Source organism: Sus scrofa, chromosome 9 (genome assembly GCF_000003025.6).
Source record: "Sus scrofa isolate TJ Tabasco breed Duroc chromosome 9, Sscrofa11.1, whole genome shotgun sequence".
Taxonomy (NCBI): Eukaryota; Metazoa; Chordata; class Mammalia; order Artiodactyla; family Suidae; genus Sus; species Sus scrofa.
The window spans coordinates 47,401,783-47,416,726 of NC_010451.4; the positions used below are offsets into that span (position 1 = coordinate 47,401,783).

At 47.9% G+C, this 14,944-nt stretch overlaps 1 protein-coding gene across 3 annotated transcripts in view; it reads left to right on the forward strand.

The window, feature by feature from the left end:
• The window catches only part of POU2F3 (POU class 2 homeobox 3), an 81,414-nt gene that overhangs the window by 24,931 nt on the left and 41,539 nt on the right, over positions 1-14,944 (forward strand). For all 3 annotated transcript variants that reach the window (XM_021062978.1, XM_021062979.1, XM_021062980.1), the window contains exon 3: positions 5,503-5,537. In XM_021062978.1, coding sequence (XP_020918637.1) covers positions 5,503-5,537 — 35 coding nt within the window. The remainder of the gene's footprint in view (positions 1-5,502; positions 5,538-14,944) is intronic.

A 14,944-nucleotide genomic window follows, 5' to 3' on the forward strand; every position in this document is an offset into this window, starting at 1 on the left:
AAAATGTGGTATGTGTTGGAAAATATATAAATAAGAGATGTGGAAACACAGAGGGGGAAATCCCTCATTTTGTTTTGGAGAAGCTTCATGGAGGATGGACATTTGAGGTGGGTCTTGGAGGCTGAGTGTGTGTTTTCTTTTTTTTTTTTTTTTTTTGTCTTTTTTCTTTTTTGTTGTTGTTGTTGCTATTTCTTGGGCCGCTCCCACGGCATATGGAGGTTCCCAGGCTAGGGGTTGAATCAGAGCTGTAGCCACCGGCCTACGCCAGAGCCACAGCAACGCGGGATCCGAGCCGCGTCTGCAACCTACACCACAGCTCACGGCAACGCCGGATCGTTAACCCACTGAGCAAGGGCAGGGACCGAACCCGCAACCTCATGGTTCCTAGTCAGATTCGTTAACCACTGCGCCACGACGGGAACTCCTGAGTGTGTGTTTTCTAGGGAGAGCAGGGCTTTCTCATCAGAGGGAACAGCATGCGCAAAATCCCTGACAAAGGATCAGGCTCGGCCTGAGGGAGGAATAGTCTAGGATGTCTGGAGCCCAGTCCACTACTGGATTGTGTTTCCCAGTTTACAACTGAACTTTACCATATTCCTAGGAAATGGGTAGAATTGGAACCGTAACCTTATTTTGCCATTGAGACACCTGAGGCTCTGGAGCTTCCTGCCTTCACCAGGGCTACACAGCTTGGGAGTGATGGAGCCAGGGCGCGAAACCTAATCCTTTGACTTGCGTTCTGGACTGTTTCAAGTATGCCCTGCTGCTCCTGCACACCACATCTTAAAGGGGAAGAAAAGAAGTTTCTGGTGATTATTGACCCATATTTCCCACAATATGGTGATTGCATCCTTTCCTTTCTCTATCAAAGAAGGGTGCCTCCCCCAGTGTTTTGAAAATGAATATTGAATCCTGGGAATGGCTTGCCAGTCCCTTCTCAACCTAGAGCATCAGAGTAGCGGCAGAACCCCAGTGAGCTTGATCTTGGCCCAGAGTTCCCAGGGACCACCTCCCAGGTCTTTCCTGTAGGCTGGGTGGGGAGAGGTGCCAGGTGGAACTAGTCCTATGGACTGTGGGAGAGAAACATGAAGAAGCACAGCAGTAAAATGAGGGCCAAGGCGGTTCCCCCTCAGCCAGATCTGGAGAGAGGATCAACCGTGTCATTAGAAATGAGCTAATGCCTCTATTAGACTGTCACGGTCCCTCCACCCAGACCCCCAGATGCCCCGAGCTCCTTCTCACTGCTAGGGGAAGCCATGTCTCCTGAGAACACACTGACTTGCTTAGTGGAGGAATCAGAATCAGAACCGAGGTCACTTTGAGGGACTGAACCTTTACTAAGCATCTAATGCTGAGCTAGGGCCACTCTGCTCTCCCTTGGTGTCTTGGGGCCCATCTCCTGGGAGGCCTGGCTGGCCTGGGCACCTCCAGTGCAGCCATTCCATCAGCCTGGGACTCAAGGTTAGACAGTGATAATGGTGCAGGTCAGAGTGAGTTGGATGAGACGGGGAAACTCCAAGCATAGCAGGTGCATCCTCATGGGGAGAGGCCTCTGGAGAAACGCCATGGAAAGACTCCTGGGCAAGAGAAATGGTTCATTTTCTCGGCTGGTGAGTTTTTTAAGGTTTTAAAATTTAAATGTAAAATTAATTTAAATTTTTAAAAGTTTTAAAATTAGTCTCTGAATGCTGCTTTCTCATCTTTTGCATTTTGTGGATCTGGCAAACAGCATTCTTATGACATCCACAGAAATCAAAAGCAAAGACCTCCTTAAATTGTTCCCAAACCTCAATGACGTCTCCAAGTCAGAGTATTCTGGCCTCCAGGGTTTCTCTCCCTTTCTAAGTCTCATTCATGTGTATGTTATTATCTCCTTCTGGAAACACCTTCTCTGGCTTTCCAGACACCACACCTGTCTGGTCTTCCTCCTACTTGTGTGCCCACCCTTTCTCGGTCTCCTTTGCTGACTCCTCATCATTTCCAACCTTTCCTTCTCTTCACCAGTTCCTTTGTAACCTCACTGAGTCCCATGGCTTTAAATGCCACCTATAAGCTGATAACAACCCGTCCTATACTTCTGATCTGCCACCTCTCCTGAATCCAAACACATTTCTCTGCCTCTCCTGGGGTATTTAATTGGCATCTCAAACTTAACACATCCCAAAACATCGCCTTTGATTTTACACTACCGGCCGGCTTCTCCCTGAGTCACCTTCATCTTGAGGGATGGTGTCACCACTCCCTCCATGGAGAAAGCCCAGCCCTGGGAATCATCTTTGATTCCTCTCCTTCCCTTGCCCCCCTCCTCCCACCTATCAGCTGGTCCAGGCAGCTGTCAATTCCAAGGATATCTAAGTTCAGGTCCTTCTGCTGCCCTCTGTCCTGTGCACTGACCTCTCTTGCCTGACCCATTGCCAGAGCCTTCTGGTGGTTCTCCCTTCCTCCTTGCTCACACCTACAGTAGGTTTAATCACTTAAGTCGGCTCATGTCACTCCTCTGCTCAAAACCCTCTGATCACCTCCCAGCTTCCTTGGCATGAATGCTGCAAGTCTTCAGCATGACCTGCCTGCCAGATCCACGTCATCTTGTCCATGGTTACCCATCCACTCCTCTGCAGCCATACTGGCCATGTCACTGTTCCTTAGCAGGCAAGCCTGCGCTGGCCCTATTCAGGCCCCGAATCTTCTTTCTGGAATGACCTTCCCCAACCACCCTGCTTATGAACAGCCTCTGACCACACTTCCCCTGACCATGTATGACTGCTCTCCACAGTAATTCTCTCTAAATGAAATTGTATACTTTTTTCTTATTCCTTTTATGTCTACTCAGCTAGAAAAGAAGCTCCATGTGGTCAGGGACTTCTATCTGCCCTTTTAATATTCTATTTCCAGTGCCTAGAACAGGGCCTGTATATAGAATGTATTTAGCAAATACTTATGGAATGAATGAATTTTCTCTTTGGTCAATTTTTTTTTTTTTTTTTTTTTTTTTGCTTCTTCAGGCCACACTTGTGGCATATGGAGGTTCCAGGCCAGGGGTCGAATCCGAGCTATAGCTGCCAGCTTACGCCACAACCACAGCAATGCAGGATCCGAGCCTTGTCTGCAACCTACACCATAGCTCACAGCAACACCGGATCCTTAACCCACTGAACAAGGCCAGGGATTGAACCTGCAGCCTCATGGATCCTACTTGGATTTGTTTCCACTGCGCCACAACGAGAACTCCTCTTTGGTCAAATTTTAAAATTATTCCTTACTGGGCCACCTTTATAATGTCATGAAAGAAAGGATCGTTTGTTTTTTTTTTAATATAAAAGCAATTTTTATTATTTTTTATTTTATTTTGTTTTATTTTATTTGGTCTTTTTGTCTTTTAGGGCGGCACCCATGGCATATGGAGGTTCCCAGGCTAGGGGTCCATTCGGAACTATAGCCGCCGGCCTACACCACAGCCACAGCAATGGTTTATCCAAGCTATATCTGCGACCTACACCACAGCTCATAGCAACGCTGGATCCTTAACCCACTGATCAAGGCCGGGGATTGAACTCGAATCCTCATGGACCTAGTCAGGTTCACTAACTGCTGAGCCACGACGGGAACGCCCATAAAAGCAATTTTTAGATCTACCCTCTACACACACACAGTGTTTTCAGTCTGTGGGCCGTTTCCATTTTACCTCCCGTCATAGATAATTGATTCAGTCTTGGTTAATCTCCAAATCAGGCTGCTATTCAGAGATGCTGTCCTGTCTCACCAATTTCCTCTTCCTTAGGATCCCATAACCCCTCGGCCTCTGCTGTCATCTTGCTGGCCCCGTTGGTCTTGGAGACATCTCACAACCAATCATACAGGCAAGGGCCATGCTTAGCATCGTCGTTTATAACCAAGTAGAGGAAAAGGGCTTAAGTTGAAACTCCAGAGGATTCTCTTGGATCCCATTCATTCATCTATCAGATGTTTCTCGAGCCTCTGACCTGTGTTAGGAACTGCGATGGCTATTGAGGACACAAAAGTGGATGTCATCATCCTGGTTTTCAAGGAAATCATAGACTAGAAGGAGAGTGAGAAATGCAGACAAATAAGGAGTTACATGACATGTGCCACGTGGCTGGTAGAGAGGGCGGCAGGACCAGCAGGGAGGGGGACCAATTTTGTGAAAGGAAACAGTGCACGGAGGTATGGAAACACAAGAGGTGTGGCGTGTTTGGACATGAGTGAACATTCCAGCAGGCAGAGCACAGGGTACCTGGGAAGGAGTGAGGTGAGATCATGAAAGGCAGAAGACAAAGCAGGGAAGGGAGGCAGAAACTAGGTCATATGGGGAACTGTATGTTGTGCCGAGAAATTTGGATTTCATTCCAAAGCTACTGAAGAACCAATGAAAACAGAATTTTGATTGGAAGTTTTGAATTCATTCACGTGTTTGCTTAATCATTCATTCAACCACTATTATTTGAACTCCTATTATATATTAAGCCCAGTCCTAAACTCTAGGGGTATGGGACTTAATACCATTTTCTTGCCCTCATAAAGTCTATAATCCTTGGAACACAAAGGAAGGTTGTTTGGCAACTCCTGCCCAGAAGAGCTCTATGAATAGGGAACTTAATTATAGCAAAGAATGGAAGCAATTTCCCTAATACTAGGTATGTGTTTAAGCAAATTATGGTACATCCATAAGTGGAATATTATTTAGCTATTAGAAATGACCTCTGCAAATATAGGAGAAAGATTTGTGATGTTCCTTAATTGTGTAGGAGAAAGATTTATGATGTTCCCTGATAAAAGCACGGTAATACAGACTGATACAGAGTGGTAGATATCAATGGGGAAAAATAAGCATAAAAAAGACCATGAAATATATGCAAAAATATGAATTGCAGTTGCCTCTTTGCCAGTTAATTTTTCTGCTACTTTTATACTTTCTCTGTCCTGAAAAATTTTCTCCATTAAGCACACAGTTACTTTTTCAACCCAATGTTTATTATAAAAGGAAAAAGATGAACAAAACAAAGACTGAAAGTGGGGGGGGGAGTGGAAATAAGGGTGACACTCATCTACCTGGCATGATTTCACTGTCATCACCCCTGGAGGGCTGGGGTGGTGGGGGACTTCTTGCCTTCGGGTAACTCCTTTAGGACTCAAGGCTGGTGATTCCTGGCTTTTCCATGAAAGCCTGTGTCACAGCTTCAGTCTGAGGGCATTTGGCAGAAGCAGTCTGGTGTGCCAGGTGCTAATCCCAGGAGACTCTCTGTGACCTTGGACAAGTCAGTCTTCCCTTTCCCTGGTTACCTGCCTCCCTGAAGGGAATTTTCCAAAGACTTTTCCAGGAAGCAGGTTAAGCAGGAAGATTCTGACCACAGGGAAGGCAAGTGTTCTTTTTCAAAATAAAGACAAGCACCTCCCAACATCCTCTTTTCTTCTAACTTTCCGTCTCTTCCAATCCTGCTGGCTACTAATATTTTCTTTCTTTCTTTTTTTTATTATCTCTTCCAGGAAATGATCGAAACGGCTTAGATTTCAACAGGCAGGTAAGGACATTCAGAAGAAAACCTTTATTCTGTAGAGTTTGGGGGTCTCTTTGACTATGTCAAGTGTAGGGGGAACACAGAAGACTAAGGGAATTTCGAGGGTGTGTCTTCATAGACTCATAACTTTCAGGATTGGAAGGAGCCTTTCAAGGGCTTTTGCATCCAACCCCTTCCCCAGCCGCAAGCCAACATGGGGGTCACCTCTTCACTATGCCCTCAAGAGAGTACTGACAAATGCAGGCCAGATGTGGTCCGGAATCTAAGACAACAGCTTTTTTTTTCCATCAAAGCTCTGTCTCAGTTGCCTCTTGGGCCAGTGTTTGCATGGACTGACTGTGAGTAGAGGAATTTCCAGAGGTGCAAAGGATGGAGAGTTGAGTCCCTCAAGGAACTCCTGATCTGAAAGAGGACTGAGGACGCAACTGGGGAAACAGAAGAGAAAGAACTCAGGAAGGAGGGCATAACCCAGCCGAATGGGACAATGCAGATAAGAGCTTGGTGCCTTTAAAGGGTGGGGTTGAGTGAGTTGGGGAGCGTTTCAGGCAGAGGAAGGTGGTGTTGGATGGTGTGCAGGTTGGATAGATGTGGATATGTAGACAGAAGGGTGAAGAGAAGGGAGAGGACCTTCCCCTTGAAGTTGGAGACTGATGGGACGGCTGGGGGGGTGAGGGCTAGGACGAGTGTGTGATGTCAGAGGCAGGCTGTGGGTGGGTTAACTGAGAGGACAAAGTCTAAATGGGAGACAAGCAGGAAGCAACAGTAGGCCCTAGAGGGAGGCAGAGAGGTGAGAACCGGAAACAAAGTCAGAAAGCCTGGATTTGGGTCCTGTTTTTCAAACTAACTCGCTGAATTAGGTTTGGTCGAGTCACTTCATATTTTTGGTATGAGTTTTCTCTGCAGAAAAGGTAGTTTGTTCCCTAAATTTGGGGTAGGGGAAAGAATACATACTATGGCAGGTGTGAGGACACAAAGAAAATTAAGACCTGGTCTCTGCCCTGGAGAAGCTCACAGACTAGTTATAAGGAGTGGGGGAGAAGGAGAGGGAGAGAGAGAGACTCTTGGGCAAATGTAATACAATTTCACTCATGCTTTTGTAGAAGTGTGTGAAAACATGGTGTCAAACCGAAATGAGGAGAGTTCATTCTTCCTGGTAGCTCGGGGCAGACTTCACAGAGGAGGTGATATTTGAGTCTAGATCTGAAGGGTGAGTAGGAGTTTGTCAGGAGTTTGTCAGAGAAGGGGACAGCCAGGGAGGTGGGAAGACACCCCCAATTTGGGGTGCATTGGATACTCACCAGGGGTCCTTCCCTCTCCAGTATTCTGAGACCAGGTTTGGAAGGAAGTCTGGGGTGGAGCTGGAGGTTAAACTCAGACATGTGTTCTTCTCTTCCTTTATCTGTAGAGAGATTTGAGGTCACCACTGACATTCCCCAAACAGTTTTTAACTCTGGGTACATCCTTTACAGTCAGAGAGGAACAATCTTGAGTCCTAACTCTAAACCTCTTAGGCCGGCTACTTCTGCAATTATGTTCGTTGGGGAAGTTTGCTAACATGGAGAGGCCAACGACTCTCCCTCTGCCTTCGAGACCGAAGACGGAGGTAGGCTTCAGTTAAAGAGACATCTAGGTGAGCTACAAGGAAGGCCTTGCAGCCAGCATGGCCGATGAAACACTGGAAGAGATACAAAGGAGGGAGCCTGAAGAATCAGCTTCTCACTCAAGGTCTTTAAAGATAAGTCAGATTCTTTCTTATCTAAGGGATAGGTGGACCAGGGCAGGAGGATGGAGGAACTTTCTGAGGATTCTGTGATCCTAAAGGAGCTTTTGGCAGGTTGGGAGGTGGCCTGTTGCCTGTGCTTTCTGGGGATCCCAGCCCAGGGTCCATATCTCATGGGCCCAGCCCATGGTCCATCGCTCACGGGCCCAGGCCTTTGGACAAGATGCACAGGAAGGAACCCATCCCACATCAAGACATGGCAGCACCAGCCCAGCCCGGAGGTGGCCTGCTCCACAGGCCCAGTGGGTTTGGCTGCCCATGTGATCTTTCTGAAGCTTGAGAAACCCTCATGCTTAGGGAAAGACTGTAGGCAGCCCCTCTGGCCCCAGGCAGCCTGCAGAGCAGCCCCTGACCCTTGAATATCTTTTGGGATATAATTTCCCCATTAATTGGGAGAAAGTCTCCTGGCTTCTGCTAGGAATGGGCCTCACTTGAGTTTGCTTTCCTTGGATGAGCTTCATGGGTGGGGATGGGGGTTGCTAATCCCACCATCCCCTGGGGAGGGTTTCTGGATTTCTCCTTGCTGACAAGAACAGACATGACAGATCTTTCTTTTAAAGAGGGAGGCATTTTGGAGGGAGAGCAACTCTGGTCACACTTATTTATACACTTAGACTAGAAGTCTTTCTGCACACAAGCACGCACATCCATGCCTTCCTCTTGCTCTCTCTGTCTCGCAGATGCCCTCAGACAACAACACCCACACCCTCACATCACACCAGCTCACCTGTGCGTCCACAGGTGGGCACCCAGCATTTCTCAGCCCCCTGCACTGACAGTGTTACCCTTGTTCTTCATGACAATGGAGATAAACATCATTTGCAGACCCCCAGGCTCTGGGCAAGGGGTTCCTGTCTCTATCTCATTTAATTCTCACAATGTACCAGGTATTACTGTCCCCCTTATACAGGTAAGGAAGGTGCCTCCCAGGCAGCCTCACCTTATTTGGCAAAGGATTTAGAGATTAAATGATTTGCTGAAGATCATCCGATTGGTCGACTGGCAGAGCCAGGACTTGAACCCACAACTCTGACTCCAGAGCTCAATTTTCCCATGATGCCTTGCTGTATCCTCCTCTGTGGTCTTTCACCTCCCCTCCACTGAACACACTACACGCCATCCTTAGGGAGAGGCCTGGGAGCCAGAGGCTATGTGTGACTTCACCATGACTAACTGGGAGGAAATGGGAAGTGGAGGGAGTGGGGAGGGGAAGAAGGAGTTTTGTGTAGGAGCAGCCTCTGTGTCTGATACAGAGACAGGGGTGGCAGACACTGGAGAGCCAAGAATGACCATGGGGAAGCATGGTTGGAAGGCCCCAAGCCAATTGGCACAGTTGGGAATTAGAGCTAGGCTCTGGGTGCACAGCCATTGCATGAACAGGGTTCGCTGGCTCATCAGGAAGTTCTGCGTGGAGCCTGTTAACTTCCTGGTCCCAGGAAAGCAGTCTGAGCCTGTTGGGGAGATCACTGTGAGCCCAGCCAGGGACCCAGAAGCAGGGCCACCTCTCAGTCCCCAGGAAAGACAAGACGCCGTTGAGAGGCAAGAGGCGAAGGCCGGGTCCCTGGACAGGGAGTCAGAGGTCCCGGGTGGCAGTGTTCTTTCAACCCTCCACAACTCTCTTCTCCTCTCTGGGCCTCAGTTTCCTCATGAGTAAAATGAAGACATTGTCACAAGGTCCATGCAGTCCATATGTTGCGGTCCCAACTGTTTTCTCATGCCGTCTTCTGTTTGGTCTCGCTTCCACTTTCCCTTCATGTTCTTCTTTGAAGAGAAATGGGGAAGAGAGTGTCTGTTTCTTCACCCTGAGCTGTAGAGAGTGAAGAGAAGAGTGTCACATGGAATCTTTTCAGCTTTTGTGATCTTGTGTGATCCAGCAGAAAGAGTCTTTTGAACTGTAAGGGGCAGAGACAGAAGGACTCAGTAGGTTGGATCTGGGGCCAGCCATTCATTCTTTGAACATTTAGTCATTCCTAAGAGCTAAACAGAGGGTGTCATTTGTAAGATAAATTACAATGAATTCTGCAGTGCTTTCTGTAAGAGATATGCCTGCTGAGCTCTGAGATCTTGCCAGAGGATGTCACCAGAGAGGACAAGGGAAGAGTAGGGGATGTGCCAGGCAGAGAGTGGCAGCAAGAAGACTCCAGGCATAGGAGCCAGTCAGAGCGAAGGCTCACTGTAGTAAAGGGACCTGTGAGACGATCAGCATGGGATGCGATGGTGGAAGGTGAGGCTGGGCCAGATCATGTAGGACTTTGAATGTCCAGCAAAGAAGTTTGAATTTTATCCTGTGGTCCGTAGGGAGCCACTAGGTGTTTTCCAGCATAACTCATTTCATTTAATGGAAGAGCATTAGGAGTTTCCATGTGGCTCAGAGGTAACGAACCTGATGAGTATCTGTGAGGACTCAGGTTTGATCCCTGGCCTTGCTCAGGGGGTGAAGGATCCAGCATTATTCTGAACTGTGGCATAGGTCACCGATGCAGCTTGGATCTGGCGTTGCTGTGGCTTTGGTGTAGGCTGGCTGCAGCTCTGATTCAACCCCTCGCCTGGGAACATCCACATGCCAAGGGAGCAGCCCTAAAAAGGAAAAAAAAAAAAAAAAAAAAAGACAGGAGTTCCCATTGTGGCACAGTGGTTAACGAATCTGACTAGGAACCATGAAGTCGCGGGTTTGATCCCTGGCCTTGCTCAGTGGGTTAAGGATCCGGCATTGCCGTGAGCTGTGGTGTAGGTTGCAGACTCGACTTGGATCCCGAGTTGCTGTGGCTGTGGCATAGGCCGGTGGCTACGGTTCCGATTCGACCCCTAGCCTGGGAATCTCCATATGCCACGGAAGCGGCCCTAGGAAAGGCAAAAAAAAAAAAAAAAAAAAAAAAAAAGCAGCTAATGGGAGAGCATTAGAAAGGGACTTGGGTGAGGATGGTAGGAAGAATGAACGAAAATGAAGGACTGAAGCAAGAGAGGCTGATGGAATGCCACTGAGGTAGGAGGAAGTGGGCAATGCCAAGAAGAGGGATTCAGCACACAGACGTAGAGCCAGACAGTGTGGGTTTGAATGCTGGGCTTGGCACTACCTGGCGGTGTGACCTTCTTCAACTTCTAAGTTCCTCAGTCTCCCCATCTTAGGGCTCTTGTGCGTTTGCATGTGTGCATGTACCTCTCCAACAATGCCTAGAAGGTACGTACTGTATAGGTATTTGCTATTATTATTCATGTGTCAGTAAGCATGGAGAGACTCAGATTTGAGAGATAGTTCTGGTATAAGATCAGGAGGATTTTGGCCACAGGTGGGATGTTGGCAGCGAAGGAAGGGAAAGGTCCAACATGATTTTTAGGTTTCTAGCTTGGATGCTCAGCATTAGTGGGGCTGCAACCAGAGGTCAAGAGAACAGGAGGTGGAGCCAGTTTGTCCAGATGATGGAAGGAGAAGAAGGGCAGATAATGAGCTATAGATACTTAATATATGATGAGGAATTTGGATCTAGAGCCCAGCAGACAGGTCAGGAGGCATACTAAGGAGTCACCACTGACTCATGTTAACCAAAGTGGTGATGGGAGGGAGTGAGGTCACCTAGGAAGGGTGTGGGGAAGACCTGGAGAGAAGGAACATACAAGGGATGGGCTGAGGAATGGGTACCCATAGATGAGACTAAGAAGGAGGAGTTAAAGGGACAGGAGGAGAACCACACCCACAAAGGAGAGAGTTTCGTGAAAGTGGGGCTAACAGTGTCAGAGCACACAGAAATATTGTGGAGCCCCAGTTTGGCAGTGAGGTGAACAATGATGGCCTCATCAGAGCGTCTCTGGTGTCTGTGGATGCCAGATTCCTGCAAGTGAAGGGTAAGGAGTGATGGAGACAAGGACTTTAAAATTCCCTTTCAAAGGGTGGGAAGATAAAGGGATGGAGATATTGGCCTAAAATAGAGACAGTGTGAGAAGGCTGTGGGGGCTGAGAGCCTGGGGAGGGATTGGAGATGAGAGAATGGGGTGGAGCATTTAGCTTAGGTGAGGAGAAGGGCTCTTCTGGGAGGGAGGAGGGAGGGCTGAGTGCCCTGTCGGTGAGTTCAGGAGCCCAAGGGACAGCCTCCTGGTCAGTGCCCATGAAGTTTCTCCACTTCCACATTCTGCTCTTTGGATCAACAGCTAACTTCAGAAGAATGTTTCAAAGTAGCATTGGCTTAAAGGGGCTTGGGGAGTCCACGAAGACAGATGCATATCTAGGGAGCCTCGCACTGCTCTGTCCTGGTGACTTCTGGGCCCCTCATCATCCAGAGCCAAGGGTGTCCACCAGATAGATCAGAGCAATGTCTCCATTTATGCTGAACACCATCCTGCTAGAAGACTCCATAGAAGTTCTCTGAGGCCAGAAGAGAGTCTGAAGTAGGTTGGCAGGTGTCTTTGTCTCTGAGCTTCCTGTCCTGAAAGCTGAGAACCAGTGGTCTGGGATTCTGTCTTAACCCCAGGCCTGGCAGCATTCTCAGCTCACCCACACCAGCAACTTTCAGCTCTCTTGTGCCTCTCTTGGGGCCTTCGGGCCAGCCAGTCCAGATCAGGGGCCCCAGTGTGCCCCTATGCAGCATTTGGGTTTGGATCAAATAGGGCTTTCATTCATCATTTTCTGGCTATGGACTCTGGCTGCCCCCTGCATGCATCAACTGTAGTGTTTCATTGGCTCCACACAGCATTAACTCTAAAATCAACAAAATTCAGCCTAAGGAAAGGTCTCTAAGGATTCAAAGTGATGGAGAGGCTTCTCAAGTGAGGCCCACGCTGGAGACACAGGGGAGGCAGGACCAGACTGTCAAGCTGGCAAGAGAGGTCTGCAGTGACCGCATGATGAACCCCTCCCCCAGGCACCCGGAGATTAACCCAGGAGAGCATTGCCGCACCAGCTGGCCACCAGAGGGCAAGGGAGGAATTAATTGACCACAGTTGACCATTTAGTTCCACAAACCCTTGCTTAGCTGGGTAGGGAGGAGTCAGAAGGGAGCAGAATGTGGGAAGGCACTCCCAGCTGGCGGGAAGAAAATGCAGCAGAGGCTGGGGAGGCAAGGGAGAGTCTATGCACTGTAATAATGTCGATGGGGCTTGTTGGGTGAGTCTGAGAAAGCCGGGCAGCTGTGTAGAGCCACGGGGAGTGGGCCTAGTAAGCTGGAGGAGACTCTGAGACCTCCCAGTGAAAGATCTTGCGATGAGAATTAAGGTTGGTAAAACTCACCCTATCTGAAGCTGGTTTCCCTCTGCTGCAGGATCCGGCTTCCGGTCCTGTACTTCCTGGTGGAAGCAGGATTACTGAGGGGGGCTGGGCAGACTAGGAGAAGAGGATGAGGAGCTAGCAAACCACATTTTAAGCAGTAGGGTTGGGTTTTAGAGTATTGATACATAATATCCCTCTTTTGTTTTTCTTTTTTCTTTTTTCTCCCTCTGCCAAGATATCAAAGCAATTGAAACAATAGATATAGGAGCCTGACAGAGAGAGCTGCAGGGAGAACATGGTTTTAATGTGTAGCCAGGATGGACTTTCAAAGACCTTGCCCCAGAATTAAACACATCCACCCAGCACTGATACAGCTAGTGGAGAACAGACCTTAAAGTGTCCTCCTAGCCAACAGGCAGGATCCAGAAGGGGCCAAGTCACACACTCCCACTCCCTTCCAAATCTGAGGTTCTCAGCCTTATCAAACCTAATGTCCCTTGTTGTTGTTGTTTTTTAAATGTCTTAACCTATACTTGATTTACAACGTTCTATCAATTTCTACTCTACAGCAAAGTGACATGTATATATCCATTCTTTTTCTCATATTATCTTCCATCATGTTCTATCACAGGTGATTAGATATTGTTCCCTGTGCTGTCCATCAGGACTTAATGTCCCTTGTAACAAAGCTTCTGTAAAGTCCTTTTAATATCCTCAAATGAAATTCATAGAAAATGTATGTAAAAATTGAAAGATATTCTAATTTGAATAAGGATTTGAAGGAGAATGACTGATAATTTAAAATACTATAATATGTATTTCAGCAACTAAATCCTTGAGGATACTCCCCTGGAAGGTTTAGTGAGATAGTAGGATGCTTGGGCCTATGTGGATGTGACAGACACAAGTACAGACAGATATTGGTATGCTATACTGGCAGCTCAAAAGCCCCATTTTCCAAACTGTTAAACAACTCTTGGTAAGCTTCCAAACAAAATAAAATGCAGTCTTTCCTCAATTTACACCAAAAATAGCATCCCAGGAAAAGCCAGTACATATTAGACATGTGCAAAAGCTCCTTTGTGCCTGCATGAAAACCGAAATTGGGTTCTAGCTTATGTGATTATAGGCGGGCTATTCACATGTCTGGTGGGGCATTTGAAAGTCATATGCAGCTTGTACAGGGACACGAACAAGTGTTTCTTGTCTGGTACTGGCTTCTGCATTGCAAGATGTCTAGAATGCCTGCCCTCTGCCCAGCAAGTGCAAATAGAGCTTCCTAATTATTAGGACAGAAAAAACACCGCACAGATTTCAGAGAACAACTTTCAGGTTTGCTGTCACCCCCAGGGAGGATAGCTGACCTGGACCCACCAGGGACATAGGTCACTTCTACCAGGAGGTGGAGGGCAAGGTATCCTCTACTGTGATCCTTCCACAGCTGGACAGAAAGACAAGGCAGTGAAAAATGGAGGCTCCTGGCACTGGGAAGAGACACCCCAAATACACATTCAGACCTGCACTCAGAGAACTTAACTTGCTATGCGATAAGGGAGACAGGTCTGAAAAGCTCCTAAAAAGGTCAGAACAAGAGATGTATAAATCATTGTGGTCTCAACAGCGCCTAGGATGGGCTTATGGAGTGACTAGGTAGAGGTAGAGCAGAATTCTCAGGCAGGAGATAGTTGGCGAGCTCATGTTACAGCCATAGTGATATTTACTGGGTCCTGCTTATGTGCAGGTACTGAGTGCAAAATGCTTCCTACTTCCTGCTCTGTTTAATCCTTAGAGAAACCCCGTGAGGTAGCAGAAATCATTCCGGTTCTGTAGATGAGAACGCTGAGATGTTAAGGAGTTTTCCCACACTCACTCCCTCCAGAAACGAATCTAAAGCCAGGCCTGCCAGACTCCAGACTCCTCGGCTCTCCCACTCCACGGCCCTGCCCATCCTGGTGGAGGTGGTCCCATGTAGTCAGTGAGCCAAACGCCTGTATTGGTCAACCTCTCCATGCCTCACAGCCCTCATCTGAAGACAAGAATAGTAACAGTGCCTCCTTTCCAGGCATGTTGTAAGGATTAATTATAGTTAAGATAAATAACTTTGAATAGGCTCTGACCTACAGCAATCGACCAATAAACATTAGCTCCTATTATTTTCTGATGAATGAGAACCCATAATTTTCTCTTCATCTCCTCTCCCCGGGTGGCAGCTGTGCTGGGCTTGCACCACTGTAGATGAGCCGTGGTTGCTACTAGGAAAGAAATTTCTTTCTGGGGTCCATGATCTCTCAGCCTAAGCTTCCCCCACCCACCCTAAGCTCCCATAGGAAGCAGCTGGAGAGATGAGACTTTGTCCTCCTTTGCCAGCCATGCTCTGCTCTTTAGCCTGCGGCTCAGATGTCACTGTCTCCTGCTTGTGGCCTGGGCAGCAGC